General features: G+C 29.1%; 2 protein-coding genes across 4 annotated transcripts in view; both read right to left on the bottom strand.

Moving 5' to 3' along the window:
- The window catches only part of LOC132943982 (putative mediator of RNA polymerase II transcription subunit 26), a 29403-nt gene extending 19572 nt beyond the window's left edge, over positions 1-9831 (bottom strand). Inside the window, exons 1-2 of the mRNA XM_061013178.1 lie at positions 9244-9831; positions 8041-8565 (exon numbers count right to left, since the gene is read on the bottom strand). Of these exons, the coding sequence (XP_060869161.1) occupies positions 8041-8390 (350 nt within the window). The 5' untranslated portion in view covers positions 8391-8565; positions 9244-9831. The remainder of the gene's footprint in view (positions 1-8040; positions 8566-9243) is intronic.
- Positions 9832-14771: 4940 nt separating this feature from the next.
- Positions 14772-20720, bottom strand: LOC132943790 (dynactin subunit 4). 3 transcript variants are annotated; one of them, XM_061012892.1, is made up of 3 exons: positions 19183-19489; positions 18666-18775; positions 14773-17363 (listed from the first exon to the last, which is right to left on the bottom strand). In XM_061012892.1, the coding sequence occupies exon 3, from the start codon at positions 17339-17341 to the stop codon at positions 15935-15937; it is 1407 nt and encodes a 468-aa protein (XP_060868875.1). In that variant the 5' UTR covers positions 17342-17363; positions 18666-18775; positions 19183-19489; the 3' UTR covers positions 14773-15934. The 3 variants fall into 3 exon arrangements, with proteins under 3 accessions (XP_060868876.1, XP_060868875.1, XP_060868874.1); XM_061012893.1 differs by lacking the exons at positions 18666-18775; positions 19183-19489 and adding an exon at positions 20350-20720 and having other exon boundaries at positions 14772-17363; XM_061012891.1 differs by lacking the exon at positions 18666-18775 and having other exon boundaries at positions 14813-17363; positions 19183-19488.
- Positions 20721-20771: the final 51 nt, after the last annotated feature.

Here is a 20771-nt window from a genome sequence, read left to right as displayed (position 1 = left end):
TATAAAACTAAATGGGTTAATATCAAAAGAGGATTAAGTTGTTTTTTTAATTTGGAAATATTCAAAAAATATAGGTATAATTATTGTAAATATAGAAATTTCATATTAAAGTAATATACAGTGTACTCTCGAAGAAATTTCACTTACTAAAAATGTCGTGTTATCAAAATCTTAATGTGTTATATTTATTTGAAGGGGAATTTTGTTTGAGATATCGAGAATTTCGAGTTACCAAGAGTTGAGAAATTTTCAAATTTTCAAATAGATCATAGTTCTTTTATGATAAATCAAATAATTTATACGAAAATGATAGTGAGAATGTTTTGAACATATTATCACCTATATAGAAACAAGGTTAAATTTGGAAACTATACAACAGTTGGGAAATTGAAACCCAAGATTTAAACGTCTGTTGTATTTGTATTTAATTGCCTAGTAAATAGATTCATCATCGTCAAACTTTCGGCGATAAAAAAAAAATAAGTAATAAGTACCAATATATTGTATTATAAATTATAATATTTAAAACGTGTATTTATTTTATTCACATAAAAAATGATCGACACATGTGCAACGTGTAAATATAATACAGGTACCTTCTCTAAATCTCATAGTGTTTAGTTTACCTTTAAACCCGGGATTTTATTTGTACAATAAAATACCATGTGTAACTATAGTTTTGTGCCACGCGTTATTAATTTTATTATTATTATAGTTACATTAAAATAACTATTTAATGCGATATTTCAACGCACGAACTAATGTATATAATATTATAATATATACCTAATAACGCGATGAAAACCTAGTAGTTAGTACCTATAGTATATAAACGAAAGGTAAAAAAAAAACATTTGTCCGTTGCATTTCGTGTTCAAACAGCTTGCACTCGTTTTTTTCTTTCTTTTTTTCCCGCCCCTCTATACACACGCGTATGTATAATGCGAGGACCGGTTTATAGAAACGCATTCTTCTTTTTCTCCTCTCACAACGGCAGCAGCGATGATCGGAAAAGAAAATACCGTGAACTGTGTAGGCAGACGGCGGCGGTGGTAATATTGCACTGCCCGCCAAGCAATTGCACAATTCGAGCGAGCCGCAAACCGGTTTCACGCGTCTCTCGTGATCACGCTCCGCCGCCGGCGGATCTGTCAAAAGTGCATCGATACGTGTACACCAGTTCTTGCCATTTACGGGACGCGGCCAGACGGATAGTCGGTGGCATCGGAAAGATACGCTGCGCATAGGAACGGGAAAATAGGTGGGGACAAAAATAATAAATAAATAAAACAAACACGAAAAGACGAAATTGATCGGTCGTTTGGAAGCGACGGAAATTAATTTGTGTAAGTCATGGGGCAGGCGAGGAGAAGGGCGTTTAGTTATGCGTTCTTGTGTGTGTACGCCGTACGCTACTCCGGAAACGGCTCTTCAAAAGGCTAAACATCAATAAAGCGCATTAGGTGACGACGACGGGTATACACGGGGTTTATCCGGGTAAAAAGTCGTCAGGGGGTGGTAAAGGGGTTCCCGGCGGATGAGAAGCCCTCTCTACTGGATCAAATGTCGTAACATTACATAACCCGAAAGAAAACCAGAGCCGCTGCGGGTGTGGGGACGACGGTCGCGCGCGACTGTGTGTGTTCTTCCAAGGGGGTAAATCAATAAGACGGACCCGGAGGCGGCGATCACACCGGGCGGAACCACCGGCCGCCTGTTGTAGTTGTAAAGGGTATAAGTGAAGTTTACGGACGGTAAATCCCTGCCCACCTCCACCGAACCACGTATCAAAATATCTCTAAACAACACTATTGACTCCGTCGCCATCGACAACAACGATGCGATTAAGTAGATACAAAAATAAACGTATACAGAGCGGTCGAAAGTGTTTCACTTGATTACCAAACTATACCACGTATAAATTAAATTATAACAAAGTAAAATTTTATCAAATAATTAAGTAATTAATAGGCCATTACGGTGACAATAATTATTAACAACTATGAATAAAAAACGAATGAAAATTGTTTCCAATTAGTTTATTTTATATTAATTTATTCATTGTGTCGTAATTATTTGATTATAAGCTTTGAATAAAACAGAATTTTGAATTACTCTAATAAAAATGTCCATTAAAAGTTTAAATAGCAAGTTAAGCAAGCCTTAATATTTCATGTCTCAAAGTTAAAAGGGTCTAATGTTACAAACGGTCGATTAACCGTATCACGACCAAATTAAACCGTCTCACAATCTGCGCAATCCTAAATCCGAAATTAACGCAGTTTGAGAAGTAAAGCGGCAGCAAACCATCCATCAAATACACCCTCTTGTCTTTTCCTCCGGTTTCTAACCTGTAAATCCCGTATTTTGTGTACCAAGATTTATGGGCATCCATCGTCTCACTCACCTTACGTTCCTATAAATCGCACAGACATACATAAGTATGAAGACGAAAAAAAAAGGTAAAAATAATTCGTTTAGAATAACTGGGCGGAAAATAAAACCTGAGGTGAGCAAGAAATTAAAATAGAATGTATCATATTATACAAATTTGATAGAAAATAAAACACTTCCTATAAAACATCTGTACAACTTTGTTTATTACAAGATCAGACATGAATAAATCGTACACAGTAGAACTTCCTTTTAATACGAAGAAATGTATTTCTAATGATATATTTGTAAAAAATGTTTTTATATAATTTACAAATTATATTATTTTTGGAAGCCCTGAAACGGTAGTAAATCGTTTAAAAGCTGCCGACGCGTCCCTGGGGTGGGTGGGATGCCTTTAATATACTGTGACGTCACTCATGGACGCTTCCGCCACAGCCGACAGTTAATTGACTCGGTTAGCCGGTAATCAATACAGTCCTGAAGGAGCTACCTGGCGGCAGCGGCCCTTAACTCGATAAAAAAAAAGACGACAAATCAAGAGAATAGCCCTTTTTGTTGCAACAACAAACACCAGCTGAGACGCTCTCAGTTTTAATTAGCCACTTAAAAACAAATCAGCTTTCTACTAAAAAAATAATTGTTTTTCTTTCTTTTATGAATCTTTAATTTTAACTTAAAATTATCATCTAAAGGTTGTCGGAGTCAGCAATATATTAAGCGGGAAATTCTGGTCGCTGGCAATTTATAGTTACGTTAGACGCATTGTCCGTACCGAAAGACTAACCAAACCTATGTGTTATAAGTGTCACATTTACGTTCATTCGTCGTGATAATATTATGAAGTAAAAAATAGCTAAACATAACTTATTTGATTAATTAAAAAATTTGCACATAATCATTTAGAGTAATCTACACGGATATTTATTGTCTCCATCATACAAGTGCATATAACATAATAAATTTACGATCAGCCGATTACGTTTAGCTCAGTTAGTTTAAAAATTAGAGTGAATCAACCTATTATGAAACTTGATAATTTTATTTTGATAGTTTTTTACGATAATTCAGTTTTTAAATCACTTATGAACATTTTATGTATGGTATATTATATTATTATATACGCAAAACTTGCTAAAACATTGAACTATCGTAAAAAAACCCAAATACAAACAAGGATAATGTTCTTACCGTCAAGTTTTATAATAGGTCAATTCACTTTAATTTTAAACTAACGGTCTATACGTGATCTGCCGAGCGTAAATTTGCTATGTTACGTACTTGCAAGACTAACAAACTCTTTTAGTGGCATAGCCAAGATTTTGGTTTAGGAAGGGGGCAATATTCTTGTATGTCAAAAAGCTTAAAAAATTAATAAAAGGTTCTTCATAAGTCTTTAATATATAGCAATTTAAAATCATCAAAAATTCATTGGTAATATTTTTCTTTTACCAACGTTTGAAGTTGACGAAGGGAATAGAATCGTTTTTCGTACACAAATTTACAATGATATATCAATTAGTTTGCCCGGTCCAATACTGAGGATGAATAGGAGTTTTTTCGTAAAAATTGCTGATTTTTTCAGATTTGCTTATATTTATTATTATGTTTATATTATATGTATTATGTGCAACAATACAATATAATAAATTTAACCTATTAGTTATTGAGTTATTTTTAATTTTTTAAGAACCAGTAAAAAGTGAAAAGATAAGATAATATGGGTACCTACCTATCCTTACCAAACCAATGGACAATCTATTACAGGCCTCTCACTAAATCTAAAAATAACACAACAAATACAACTCTAAATTATTAAGCCTTTAAAATATAACTATCAAAATATACTGTCGATAACTTTATGTAAATTATATTTGGACAAGTATTTTTATTTATTTGGTATAATGAATTTAACCAATAAAAAAACACTAAAATTGAGAATGTTATTAACTTATTAATAACTTACAAATACTTTGTTTACTCGCTCGTAATGATTCATCGGATATCCATCATTATAATTTAAAAAATATATTTACAAATTATAATTATAAAATTGATTAGTGTACTACTTAGTATTTAAAAGTCTAGAAACAAAACTAGCAATAATCTATGAAAACCGTCTATCGAACCTTTGCAGTAATTCAGAAATTCCAAGCCGTTACAATTCAATGTTACTTTACATAATGACAAGGCGTCATCCTTTTGAAAATCATATTATTTTATTTTCATTACAAAACGGGTTGTGGCCCTAAGTACAGAAAAATAAGTATATAATAATAATAACAGGAAAATACATGTAAATTACATAACATAAGGACATAGTTACAATTACGAAAAATTTAACGACGGGTCCTCATTAGCAATACGCCTAATCCTGAACATCGGTCTATTACGAGAGTAATTTGTGGTGCAGAGGAATGAAAAACGGGTAAGTTGCTCGGGAGTGGAAGCTAGGGATTTTAAAATTAAGCTGACTTAACAATGCAGGACAGTCTATAGACAATACACATTACACGTAAACACATTATTTGATACTGAATTGAATATTATCAAACTTAAAGATAAGAAAACCATGTTTGCGTTCTCGTGTATTTTTTGCGATATTTAAATTTTCAAGCAAGTTAAAATACTTGAGTATGTAAAAATAATATTACAGCTAAAAAATTCTCATAACTCCCTTGAAAATTAAATCATTGTTAAATATTTAATAGAAAACTAAATAATCTTCTTAGGTACCAAAGTTTGATCATAAAGTCTATTATTTAAATTTTATTAGGTACACACAATTATAACTGCTGAACACAAATTTGCCATGTTGTACGTTCGTAAGACGGAGATAACACGTACGGGTGCTCTTAGTATAATAGTATGTTTACTTTACAACCTTTCCAAATAACAATTCATAAGTGTTTTTTTTTTACTTCACATGATTGTCATAATCTTAAGTGAAATAATATTTGAATAAGTAAAGATACATAATAACATAATAGTATAGGGATCATTAGTTCATAACAAAATTGGTGAGAGATTATTTAGGGAAAGGAACGACAGTAGCCAGCGAAGTATTTAATCACATTATAAAATAATTTAATAGAGGAAGTCATATTAAAATATGTTAACCGTTGACGTTTTGAAATATCAAACTGTAATACTGTATATAATAGTATTATGACATGATATGTATGATAAGAAAACAAAAAGAAACAATACAAATAAATAAAGAATTGACTATAAAATACAAATAATATTGTCAAACTAGTTTTTATGTAACAACTAACAATAAATCTTTGATCTATTATTCTATGATGATACTTAAAAATATTTCTCGTGAAACAAATTATTTAATACGATTAAATTTATTTGAATCAGATTTGAATAAGGCACCTAAGAAGCATGTTTACCCTTTCAGTGGCCAACTAAACTGGTTTATTACAACAAGGTTAATCACTTCAAACACACGTACAGCTAAAAGATCACTAAAAAAAAAATTAAACCAGTCGCGATTACACTCAATTTAGTATTTTTTTCTTTAAATAACTTGGACACATTTTTTGTTCAGCTGGTGAACGTTTAGGTTGTACATTTAGGTGTACCCGACCACTTCTTCCTTCATTGCTGGTGAGTGGTGACCATGAACATAAATTTTGTATTTCCTTTTTTAGTAGTCTAATGATAATTGAATTAGAATCAGTTGTCGGTAATTATATAAGATATATTTAGAGGTCGAAATCGTATGGATTAGTGGTGATGAAGGTTAGATTAGGTACCTGCTAGTTTTGGTAATGAAATCGAAATACATTTTTTTAATAGATAAATAAATAAATTATAAATGTAGGTATGAGGGTTATCAAAAATTGAACAAAATATGTCGTCATGTCGATATTATTCATTAGATGTACAAAAATAACTTAAGAAATTATAAATAATATAACTAAGTCATAAACATTATTAAATGTATAAAGTATTTGGTTTTTTTTTGTCAAGCCTCAGTTTAGAACAAACCCAAAACACATTAAATTAATGTAATCATATTTTTATTCTAAATTTCGGCATTTGTTTAAAATACTTTTTTTTTTGTAACAAAAATTTAGTATTACAAATGTACACTTGTTAAATAAATTATAAATAAATAAAATAACTTAAAACCAAAAAATTTTTATTAATGTGTAAAAATAGTTGACTTCATAAATTGTATTGCAGTAGTTTAAAATTTAAATAATTTTGAAGCATTAAACTATATTCCCAGAAAAAAATGTACGAAGCTAAAGCGGTGTCATGAAATACGTATATTAACAATATCATCTGTTCTCTACACTTAACGTTTTTCAAATTTAACAGGGTTGTAAAATGGGTAGCCGGTTGCGGTCAATGGTCATGGCGTATTATACTTCTATAGAAGTCAGATACACGTCTTTTTGTACATAAGGAATGTCCGGTATAATTTACAATATTAGGGTGTAATTTTGGGGGAAAAAGGTCTTTTAAGCCTGGAAGCCAGGTGATTTGTATTGAAACCTCGTGTTTTCAAAAGAAGAACACTTCTTATACAGTAGTAAATCAAAGACACCCCATGGTGTAAAATAGTATTTTAGGTCAGAATTTCGCCGACACAGAAGCAGATATTTCCAATAACCCACCAAGAGGATAATAGAGGTTAAATAGGGGATTTTAAAGGGCAACGTATTATGGTATTAGCACCTTCATTTTCAAATCATTGTTTTAACCATTGGAAATTAAGATATAACGTAATAATAATACCATTTTATAATCAATAGTAAATACCTAGTAAAAATAGTTTTACTGAAATAATTTAAACAGATTTTAATAAATATGACGAAAATAGCTCGATGTTTGTATCTATTAAAAAGGCCATAATTCATAAGTCATTATAATATTATTTAATCCACATAGAACATATTTTCCCACGCCACTAATAAAAACCATGTTTATTGTTTACTTTACACTAATACTTTAACTTTTACTTGTTACTGTTTTCATCGACAGTAATATAATATACAATGTCTTTAAAATTAGAATAGAACAAAATTAGTTAAATAACCTATTAGTTCACTTTGAAGAGAATCACTGTTAACCTTTAAAATGTTTATTTTACTATAGGTAATCAAAACTAGGACACTAAATAGATTATCAGATTTCAATTTTTATATGAATAAAACATTTTTCACTATACATCTACCTGATAATATTTATAACTATTTAAGTGTTAAATTAATTTCCAAAAAAAAAAAACTGTGTTAATACTTAGCTGCTTGTATTATTTCTTTGAATTAAATTAGTCAGTAAGTAAAAATTATTTTGAAGATGATTTACTTATACATAGCTGCTCATATTTTTATTACAGCAAGTAAAAATAAATTAATATTTTTTATAATATACCAAATTAAAAAAATATATTTTTTTTTACAACTTAAATTAAAAATCATTTTGAAGATGTGTTTTAATACTTTTATTCTACCACCCAATCTAAGCCAAATACTTTGATTCTAAATAATAGATTCCACTAAATACTTCTTTAATAAGTTAGGTATTATCTTAAGAATTAAACTGAATTTAATTACCTACTTATTTTATAAAATTAAAATGTTTTACTAAGTATTTTTGAATTATATTCAATGTTCAATTTACCTTATATAATGTATGACTCCTTTATTGTGAATTCGTCTCCATCCTGCAGGTACAGTTATTGAAGACACAAAAGCTGCTGGGGTTGAAACAATGTTATTTGTCAAAGTGACAACTGCAGTTGAGTTAGGACAGTGATAACTTTTATCACACTCACTGTTGACAGTTTGATTATTATCGGTCGAGTAACAGTAACCTTTCGGCACTTGGTTCATGTTAGCGGCAGTCGCCGGTCGAGCGACGACGCCATGACTACAAGATGGATCATTAGACGCGCACCGATATCGGGCGTTTGGGTCTGTGAACAAGGGCCCAGCAGATTGCAGTGGCTGGTCGGTTGATTCGGTCGTCATGCCGTATCAGATGACCGACATAAAGTGCGTAAAGGCAGAGCGAGGCATTTTTCAGATTATTCATGGAGGCTTTTCCTTGTCCGAATATGCTGCCGCAGCTACCATCACTGCACAGTTGATATGGTAGAGTATGACCGACACATGACGGATGTTCCAAACATATCCCTTTGATTTTCTATAGTAGAAAGATAAAATTATACTTGGCATAGTTGAAATATGTAAAAACATTAAATTCTGATTGTTGTTATTTTATTAAAAGTAGTAAATATAATAAAATAATTAAAAAATACCCTAGGTAAACAATATAATGCATACAAAGATTAAGATTTATGATAAATCTGGATTTATCACTATCTACCTACCTATGATTCATAATCATTTAACATTTTGAAAATTATTTAATATGAAATTAGGTAAGAATACATAGGTACATACCTAACATTACCTATATATTATTATTATATTGTTAAAGAAATTAGGCAGTTTAATAGAAGCTTTGTGAGGTAAAAGAATCTTAAGAAATTGTACGTACCTCTCTAACTATTAAAAATATTATAAATAGGTATAGGTAATGTGTAAAATATTGTCACAGTTGACAAAATCATGAATGAAATAAGGTTTAGAAAACTAATTTAAACAATCTTCAAATTACTAGGGCAATAGCATACCTATTTTATTTTCTATATAAATTATAGGTAATAGCTGTACAAATAATATAACCTAAGAAAAAAAAAAACAATAAGTAAAATATTTTAAGAAAATGTATAAAACTATACTCAAAAGCTAATAAAAATGAAATTCAAACGTAAATTTAAGAAAACATTTTTCCCTCGCAATTTTGACATTCACTCACCTGCATGACTTTTGACACTCATCAAAATTTTTGACCAATTGTCGTGGATTTCGTTTAAGTTACAGCTGCCCAAGTACCCATCAGATTTCCGATCGGACACCACGACGAAGCAAGTAACGCATCATTAGAAAATACGTTTTGTATAAAATTATTACCTATATGTATAAGAGGCGCTCAAAGCTCATTCACACGGCGATATGTAATTAAAATTTAAACTTTAGAACATTATCATTTATCACAATCGTTGTGATAATATAATTAGGTATTATGTTTTTAAATAACGTTGCAAGGGATCACAAAACAACATCGTTGGGCGCACACAAGCCAAGTATCCGGCACAAGCCACAAACGCACTTTTTCGCGGCGAGTAAAAATACTAAAAAGCAAAAAAGCAATTCGTAATACGTTTAAACCATTAATAACAACAACAACAAAAAGAAATACGTAATCTATATATATTGTTGTTATTTTATCCAGAAGAGCAAAAACAACCGAAAACCGAATTAAAATTACAGTGACGCCAGAAGAACACACGCACGCACGACGGAGGGGTAAGACTGGCGCTGATGTTGTGTACATCAGTACTTGCGTAGCTGCGTTCACGAACGGGTGATGGCAGACGGGTGTGCGCAAGGGCGACCTTCGATGTGACGCGATCGGGCCGCCACCCGCGGCCGTTGAACGTACTACTTTACGAGGGCGCGTTTCCACCGAGACGCCGCGGCCGTTGTCTTTAAATACTAAATAGTAAATAGTAAATATCAAAAGGCAATAGGTATCTAATATTATTTATACAATTATACAATATGTTATATGTATAAATATGTGTTTATATTTATTGTACGCACAACGCACTACACAGTGAAACCTCCAAATAGCGGACGGTTTTTTTAAGAATCCACTTACCAATAACAGGTCTTTCTACAAGAGACCCTCTGCAAAGCGCATACAATTTCTGCGACTATAAGAGTGTGCGGTATTTATAGAGGTTTCGCTGTATAATAATAATGTATAGCCGTTTGTTTAGGAGGTATTATTTTATTATATTTTAGGACATTTCTGGAAGTAGGAACGAATAAGTACGATATCGAATATTATAATATATTATTTGGATATACGTCTTATAAATTATAATATTAGCATAGTGCATTCATACATTGCAATAGGTACCTATATCTCGACCTACATGGATTGATATTTGGAAATTGGTATAATACCACAGAATATAGTGAACTATATTACCTATAGTAAATAGTTACACACAGTGACGTATTTAGGCGAGTGGGCAAGGAGGGCAATTTCCCCTAGCACTTTTTTTTTGGGGGGGGGGGGGGGTATCAAATTTTTGTAGGAGCTTTTTTCGAAAACAGATTTACAATGATTTAGGCAACAAAACGTTCTATTAATAACTTAATATAAAGCTATTTTGTGCAATCAATCTCCACATTTGATAATACGCGTTTGTCGCCAAATGCCAAGACCTATTTTTCTGTGCCTAAACTAAATATTTCTTCTGGGCTATGGTGTTACTGTGTTAGTAACATCGTGCTGTTAGTACAGGAAAGTGTTTTTAATATTTAATAGCTTACAGACTACATTAATTTGTAAGTTATCTCTAGCCATATACCCACGCCCCACATATAAGTATAATAAATTGTATTCGAAAATTTCTTGTAAGTTTTATGGTGTATTTTTTAAAAACTTATATTTAGGTACCAGAAATAGTATTTATTTATAAAAACAATAAATATTTTGGATACCACCTTATTGCGTTGATCATTTTGATATTTTATTAACTAACTATTTAATATTTTTATTAACTTACTTTTCTAATAATAAATAATTAATGATGACAATAATATTATAATTAATATTGTATTTCATACATAATATTATTAGATTCTGAGCGGAGCGATGCATTCAATGATTTACAATAATGTGTGATGTTTTTTTGTGTGTGTGTGTGTCTGTATATACACAATAATACATAAAGTATAATATATTTTGTTAACTTGACTTAACAGGAATTTTTATAATGGTAACCTTTTTATTCCAAAAAGCCTGGGAGCAATTAATGCAACAGCTTCTCCCTTCGGGCACTTTTGCCTATAGTTATTGTATAACTGATACACTCAAGTACTCAACACAATAGATGTTGTGCTGCACGTGGCTGGATATCATTCGGGTCAAAAGACGGGCAGGACGGTTAAATGTTTAGATAAAATCGGTACCTATTATACTTACAATCCTAGTATAAAAAAAAATGAATGGGACACTAAATAAAAATTCGGTAGGTACGTTTGGTCCGGGATAGTCGAATCGCACTTATTGGGTTCAAAAAAGATAATGGTCGAACTGCACTCGGGTAAAAAGCAGGTAGTTGTCGAACTGCACTCGTTCAAAATAAAGAGTTAAAATTAAAGGTCACTATGGACGTTCACGATTAATATTATAATAATATTTGACGATTTAAAAAAAAGAAAAAAAAATATATAAATATATATATATATATACTATTACTACAAAAATTATCAAAATTAGTTAAAAAAAAAAGTTATAATAATTACAATAATAATATTTCATGATTTAATATATGTATATATAATATTATATTAACATAATGAACAATGGTAAGTATAAAACAATAATTTACGTTTAATCCCTTCAAATGCATGATATTTTTGTTGGAATACCTTTTTAAAACCCAAGTGCAGTTCGACTAATATATAAGTGCAATTCGACTATACCCGTTTGGTCACACTATTTATAATATTTTTACAATCCAATTTACAACTATTTTTATAACTTTTACTATCATAAGCAGAACTCGGATTTATTTGCACTAAAAAGTCAAAATATGCACCTAATATAAAATAGATAAATAAGTGGTATAAAATACATGAGTAAAAACCATATTTAAAAAATCTGTTAAGAAGGTGTCCGGTCTGGCTCTGCTATACAGATAAGTAGGTTTCACCTGTAATAGTGTGATGGATGTGTTAAATTTGAATTCAATCATTGCAATAAATGCTTACGTAAAACGATACCAAGCGATATTATACTATTATAATATAGTAATATTACTATTTACTAAATACTAATTATATTTTAATGTGTTATATTTATATTATAACTATGGTAAATTGGTAACTTATTTTACTATTAGTAGGTACTAGGTAATAGACAATATTTGGAAACTTTTATTAAATTTTCAAGCTTTTTGACCGAGGCTAAAAAATTAAGAACTGTTACCTATTAATACTCTAAAAACCAACTAAAAAAAGGTGGTAGAGTGGGTGTTGCTCTGCTGTACAGTAGGTTGCAAATGGGTCACTATAATGGATAGTGTTAAATTTGAATCCAATGATATAATATCATTGTATATGAAAAACGAGTCTGAGCGAAGAGTAAACTAAGTGAAGACGGTCAGTCAGCATTGTCAGCCAATGATATTACCAAGTACCTATATTTGATGATAATATAATTGTGAATTAAGTAATTTATGTGGAACCTTATATTAAATTATCAATCCTATTAGTTATAAAAGTTAAATATTTTATACATTTTTAAGTTTTTAGTTACAAAATCCTTTTTAAATTTAAATTTTGATAGGTACATTATACTAAATATTTTTAAACTGTTATTGTAACAATATATCAGGAGCCTTGTAATCAACTTTCACGCTTTTTTGACACAACAAATAAAATTTGATTGACATTTATAAAGAAAAAAACTAAAAAAAACTGAAAATTGAAAATGTCCGTAACCAGCTCAAAAGTGTCAAAACAAGCTTTGAAAATTTTATCAATATATATTTTTCATAAAATATACACATGATGGTGACGTGTAACACATTTTTTGTGTGTGAGGCCCAATTCATTTTTATTTTATTTTGATAAATGTTGTCAAAATTTGAACTTTACTTATAAAAAAAAATCGTGCCTATGTATTTTTAATATTTTTCAACTGCTATTAGAATGATAAATCAGGAGCCTTATATTAAATTTTCACGCTTTTTTATCCAATAAATTTAATTGATATTTATAGAAAAAAAAACTAAGAAAATTGAGAACTGACAATGTCCGTAAACGGCTCAAAAAGAGTCAAATTATTTTCAAAATTTTATCGTATATGGAAAATGCTAATATAAACATTTAGTAAAATGTTCATGTATGTACAGTTATTTGTTTTTGAATAACAACAAAATAGCAAAATCATCACATGAGAAATCGAGTGAATATCAAATGTTGTAAAAATATGAATTTCAAACACTCATAAAAATTAATTTTGATTTTCTTGTAGAAATTTTTTTTTTTGATAAAGGTAGATAAACTTATTGATAATCTTGTATTACATTTTCAAATCTTAGATTTAAAAAGAAAAATTTTTATGAATTCTCAACTCAAAATAATTTGCTAATTTTCGTGATTTTTCCGTATTTTGTCAAGATTTGAACTTTAAATGCTTATAAATAAAAACTGTGACTAAGGGTTTTTATTTTTTTTTCATCTGCCTTTGAAACAATAACCTAGGAGCCTTCTATTAAAATTTCAAGCTTTTTTAACCAACAAAACAAATTTTATTGATATTTATAGAAAAAAAAACTAAAAAAAATGGAAATTGACAATATCCGTAAACAGCTCAAAAAAGTCAAAATATTTGGAAAATGTTATGGTGTATAGAAAATGCTAATATTAACAATCAGTCAAAATGTCATGTACCTACGGTCATTTGTTTTAGAGTTGCACCAAAAACCATTTTTAAACTACAAACTTAAGGAAAAACAGGTATATGTACTATTTTTAATTTTAGTTTTCGACAATATCGATTTTGTTTTTTAGCGTAACTAACGAAAGAATAACAGTAGTTACTTGATATTTTAACCGTATGCTTATACATATTTGCATTTTTTTATATACGTACCATAAAGTTTTCAAAGTAATTTGACTCTTTTTGAGCTATTTATCATTTATGTGTATGAGAAATTTTAAATTTTCTTCAGTATTGTCAATAATATCCTCGTTTATAAGATAATAAAACGGTTGCAGATTTTTTTTTGCTTTGCCCCTCAATTCTAAAATCCTGGCTACGCCACTGCTTACAATTTTTCTCATAAGTTCTTATAATAGCAGTTCAAAAATTATATAAATGTAAATTATATTGGCCAGATTTTTTTTTAACATTTAAAGCTCAAATGTTGACAAAATCTTAAAAATTTGCAAATAATTTTGTAGTTAAAAAATTGTAAAATTTTTAATTTTTTTAGCTAAGGATTGAAAATGTATAACAATAGGATTCTCATAAATAATTCATACTGTAATCAATAAAATATGTGCACTGATTTCAAGGAGCGATCAATATTGTGTAAATACATATTTAAATATATTCATTGTGACTTGATAAATAAATCTAGGCAAGGTATAAATTTGTTTAATGTGATTTTTAATTAAATTATTTATATTTGATTTTACATATTATATTATATTTCATCTATGTACTCAAGATCATTAGTTTGTTTTTAAATATTAATAATAATCAATTTCGGTACATACATATTTTATAAAAAAGAATTTTTTAATTTTTAAGATATTGTATGTTATGTCATAAGCTTAAGGGCATAATTTAAATAAATAAATACCATTAGTATATTCAATATTTAAAATTTTGAGCTGTTTAGCACATAATATTTTGGTTGTATAAATACATATTTGTGTAATATAATACATCATATAGGTATATCTTTAATCATACTTATAAGTTATAATTCATAAACTACTCCTACAAAATTAAATTTGCATACACCAAAGTACTTCAACAAATATTCTGATTTTGAATAAAAATTATAAATGCGTTTTGTCATAAAAAAATACATTTTTTAAAAACTTAATATTATGTAAATAATTTAATTTCCGAAAAAATGAGTGTATTATATTTAATTAGTTACTTGTTAGGTATAATTTCAGAAAGAAGTATTTCAAACTTTTTAATGACATATCTACAGGCCCGTATTGGTATCGGCCCATCGAGATTTTTATTTCTAAGTGTCATTTTACATATTCACCGGCCCAAAATTGTCATAAGCTTATAGGTGGCCAATTGTATTTAAAACATGAATTTATTTATATTCAAACTTTAACCCGAACTATGTTGAAAATAAAAGAAACTTTTCTTGAACTCGTTACACTTTAATTAAATATATACATTCAATATTTGGTGCAATATATACTTGATTTAAAGTATACATTAGAATAAAATAATTAATATTCAAAAATTAACACATACAATTTTTAGTATATAATGTAAAAACTAATATATTATTTAATAGTTAATAAATGTTAAATTAATGCTGTATAACTTATTCCAATTATAAATTATTTATTCTTTAACATTTTAAGAATATTAAAAAATATCTTTTTTCGTATAGTACAATAAATTAATTATTAAATATTTTCTGGATTCAATATTGATAAAGGTAAACAATGTTAACTAATAATTTATATACATAATATATTATTTAATCTTTAAAATAGCTTAACATTTTTTTTTTATTTATAAGTAGTACAATACCTAATTATTTGTTTCATATTCATCATTCATAATTACAAGACTATTTTTATATCCTTGAAAATTATATATCATTATTTTTTTAATATCAAATGTAATTAATTTAATTTGAATTTGAATAAAAAAATTAAAAAGAGTTAGGTAAATTCAGTACAATTTTTATAGGCACTAATACAGTTTGAGGTTGTTTTGGATTAATCACATGTAACATTGTATCCGAATACATAAAATGCATAACAAATCCTAATTGTACATTTTCATTTTTTTTAATATTTTCATTAGGCTTTACTTCAAATTTTAATGCAACTTTGTTGCCTTTTCTCCAATATACATATTTTGGGTCATCGTTGTCTGTATTTACTTCGTTTGTATCATCATATTCAGCTGTATCATCTCTAGCTGCAATTTTTATTTCACCTTCCGGAACTATAATATCACCCTGTAATTCTAATACAATAGGAATTGGTTCCGGCAATTGCTTGGGTGTAGATATTAGATCTTCCCCTTCCAATCGTCTTGGCTCTCTAATTATATTTATAGCATTTAAATCTAATTTTTCAAAACGTACAGCTGTAGATGCTTGTGATGGATTACATAACTTAAGTACCAAGGAACTCCATTTACCGGCTAGTAATGGTTCACATTTGATTATTTTTATTTCTGGCACATAATAATAAGCTAAATGTTTGATTTTGAACTTTACAGCATTATATTCTGGTTTAACAACGTTATGTTCACATACACGACAACGTAAAGAATGTTTTACTCTAAGATGTTTACGAATTGGAAACAGATCATCAGTATTTTCTGCTTGAAGTTCGGGAGTTGCAAAACGTTGTTCTAAAGTTGAAATTTGTTTCAAATCTACAATATCTTCAAATGTGTTTGCAGATAATTCAGGAACATTTTCAATGGCTTCAGATGGATTAATTTCTGAAGTACTAAAACCAGTACCATCTGTATGAAAATTGGGAAATCCTACTTTTTTCCGAGCCATCATTGCATTTAAACCAAATTTTTCCAAAAAATGCATATAATTACGACCATAATGTTTGGTATTCCTTTTCTGCTTATCAAATACTTCTTTTAAAGAAACAGACTTATAATAATTGATTAAATCCAGTATACGACCATCATCTGGATTTTTGTTTACTGGCCAGTTACCTGAAGAAGTTGGCTGATCAGGTATGTTTGGCTCATGTGATCGCCAGTTACAAAATAAACAGAGTAAGTAATACATTTTTTGAGGTGGTTTTTTTGGTTCAGGTGTTCGAGAATATGAACGTGTTGAAAGAGTATTAAAACAGCGTGGGCATTCTAGACAAGAAGCACACCGGTTTTTCTTATGTTTGGCTTCGGTTGATGATAGATTTTCAAAACAATGAGGACAGTAAGTTGTGTCAATTTCATGACTAACACAGAAGTCACAACGAAGTGTAATACAATGACGACAGAAAAACAGGTCAGGTAAAAGTTTCTGTAAGCCACATGTACAAATTGATGTTATAGTTTTTTGAAACATATATGAAGCCATTTCTTCAGCTGATATTATATTTCTGAAAAATAATAAATGTATAATAATATGTTGTATAAAAATAATATATTTATAACAAATTTAAGATGATAAAATATAATAATATATATAAAGCAATGTCAAATAGCAAAATTTAGCAATTTTTTTTATTAATAAGCAGGTATAATATAAACAATAATGATGTCTAAGATAGGACGTATGAGACTGATTTAATAACCTTATATTTAATTAAGTAAAACATCTACAATGTATTATTATGAGTTTGTACCTACTTCATTTATATTTTATTTGTTATAAATTCAATGCAGGATTTTGAAAAATAAATTGTACAGAATGTGATGGTTAATTTGAAATTTGTCTCCGTCTTACAAATGTACAACGTAGCAAAAACTGTTATGCACAGGAAAGAACCGAGAAAGCTACAGTCATAAACTCATAACTAAAAAACAAACTTTTCACCAGTCAGTGTCAGGGTGTAACAGAAAGATTTGACAAATTAGGTATATTTTAATTTAAAAAAAAGTATTTATTGAATTAAAATTATTGATTAATATCCCGGGTAATTCACCAAGCATGTTAACATCCCTTTTTTCTTATATAAGTACTTAATACATTTATTTAAAATCTGATTTTCGGAATTTTCAAGTTCTTGGCATTTTTTGTATTATTTAAGTAGTATTCTGTCTTCTGAGAGGATACAAACTTCTGTTTTACAAATGAGAACCTCCTTTTAAGCTGTAAATTGTTCAGAGGTAATTTTTCTGAAAAATTTGACATCAATATCAAAATTTGTATGAATAGTTTTTAAGTGATTTAACTTTGTAATCTAAGGATGAAAGGCCTATAAAACCATTAATTGGTTTATAGGTTATGGGGGCAATGGTGATTCAAACATCTATCAACATTAATAATTTGTAAAAATGGGCCAAATATATTAAATACTAGTTCCAATATTACGTTTATTTTATATTTTTGTAAAACCATTTTTTAAGGACTATTATCCTTAGTACAAACATATTAATGATTAAGAAACTATTCATTTGAATTAAGTGCAACAAAATTTTCAAAAAAATTACCCACTAAATAATTTACAGTAAAAAGAAGTGTCTCAATTGAAAAAAAAGTTTGTATCACAGGAGTACAAAACTTGAGTAGTAAAAAAAAATTCAAGAATTTGAAAAAATTAGTATATATATTTTAAAAATTCCAAAAATCAGAATTTGTATAAGTTCTTTATTAAAGGAAAAATGGGGGTAGGTGCGGACTGACTGGGATTCTGGGATTTTATAAATAATCTACATGTTTTCAAATATGCCTTTTTTACCAGTCCACGCCTGAATGGAGCTGAGCATGCTTGGTGAGGTTGTAATCACTCTATAAGTTATCACAGTTTATTACATTTATCCGCTCTTTCTGGCTCACTCTGTATGAATACTATAGAAAAAAGATAAATAATGAATATTTGTTACTGTTAGAATGGTCACTATTACATACTTAGGTATACTCAGGGGTTAAAGACTAGAAATGATGAGGTACAAAGGGACACAGTCCCCCTACCTATGACGGTGATTAAAAAGTGTTCCTTTTAACAAATTAGGATTAAAATTATTAAGGGTTAAAACTTAAAAGTGGGATGAGTATGCTTCCACTATCATTGTTTATACATTACATTTACATTCAATATTATACATAAAGACACAAAACATTATACAAAATTATTTTTGGAATGTTTAAAACTATAAGAAGACATTTATAGTCCCCCTGGAATTTTTTACCATTTTAAGATCTGGGTATACCTATTGGAAAAAAATGTTAATTAATTCAATGTTATACGAACTTACTTTTAAATCAATAAGTATTACTTATATATTATATCATATCAAATTCAGTCACAAAAGTGTGCAAGGCGCAAGTGCATAAACGATCCACGCATCAATATAATATACATAAATACACGATAGAATTACTATACTTATGAAAATTAATTAACTATAAATAAAACCACTAAGATAATAGACCAGACATCAGAATCTGAATACCAAAACGTTCAAAGCCAGAATATTAAGCAGTCCGAGTCAGTCAGTTTCCAGTCTACACTCTCCACTTGGCACTTTCCGACTTTAGTGAACTAAAGTGATAACTGATAAGTGATTATATAAAAATAAAAATCGATTCGATAGTTTGTTGTTGTTATCGAATTCTCAAATAGTGTTACCAACTGTTAAAATCTAAAACACTTTTTTAAATATCATTTCATGTACCTACCATAGTACCATAGATCTACGATGCGCTGCTATAATTATAGTGAAACACAGAATAGATGATATGGACACAGAATGTATGAAATTATTATATAATTATTTCATATATTCTGTGATATGGATTTAAGATAGAATAGTCATAGAATTTATTTAGTCATGAATTTAATCTATTCTGTGGTGAAAAGCAGTAACGCCCACGATGTAGAACTCTTCTCTACATCGTGTTTAGCCAGTTGTAGTATCCAATATCCCTACCATAAGGACCAACTCAAGAAGTGTGCTGAACACGAACCATGTTTTCGTGTTTTGATCACACATAATTTTAATTTATTTTACGTCTTCATAATTTATTGTAAATATGAATACAATTAAAATTATAGGTTGAATTTTTTACTTATTGTTTTTTTGCGTGTTTTTCTTCTACTAATGGCGTGCCATGACCTACGCAATTCTATTGTATTCTTCTCTATGAGTATGCTTGGTCTACGATGAATAATAATTATTGTAATGTTGTATTATTTCAATTTTCAACAAAAGCTGTAACTAATAGTGGGTGGTGGCTGCCGGGTGCTATTATAGTCGGACAATAATATTGGGCAACTCGATATCTTCACAGATAACCAAGTTACCACGTTTGGACTCTGGACCATTGGGCATAATATAGTACCCATAATATATACATAATATAGTATACATCTTATTAATTTATATGATCATCATACTCATTACTCGCCAGTTACCACTTACCAGTCCACAGCAGTCATAGAAAAAATATTACATCAATCTTCTCAGTACTCATTGGCCGACGCCCCAGGTTTAGTCAATCGTCAATGTCAACTATTTTACAGACTATTCAGATTCATCGACTATCGTAGTATCGTGGGTTCTTACGCATCTCAGTATTTAATATTTATTATTATTATTCATTATTATTTATTTATAATATTATTTTCTAAAAATGTAACTATTAATATCTAATTATCAAATATTATTTATCATTTCATACTAATAAGTTCAGCTGATTACAGAATACAATAAACCATGAACTAAGATAGTTTATCTTAGTTCATGCAATTAACTACTAAAGAGTGTGCAATGCAGGCTATACAATAATAATTGCACAGAGAATAATAGAATATGGCTATATTGCAGCTGTGTCATAGCCGTGT

This window comes from Metopolophium dirhodum, chromosome 4, assembly GCF_019925205.1.
Source record: "Metopolophium dirhodum isolate CAU chromosome 4, ASM1992520v1, whole genome shotgun sequence".
NCBI lineage: Eukaryota > Metazoa > Arthropoda > Insecta > Hemiptera > Aphididae > Metopolophium > Metopolophium dirhodum.
Note: the sequence above shows the minus strand (reverse complement) of the source record. Positions and strands in the feature narration are given on the sequence as shown.

Bases quoted from the DNA above. Each gene is read 5' to 3' on its own strand.
- LOC132943790 (XM_061012893.1), bottom strand. From the start codon at position 17,341: ATGGCTTCATATATGTTTCAAAAAACTATAACATCAATTTGTACATGT.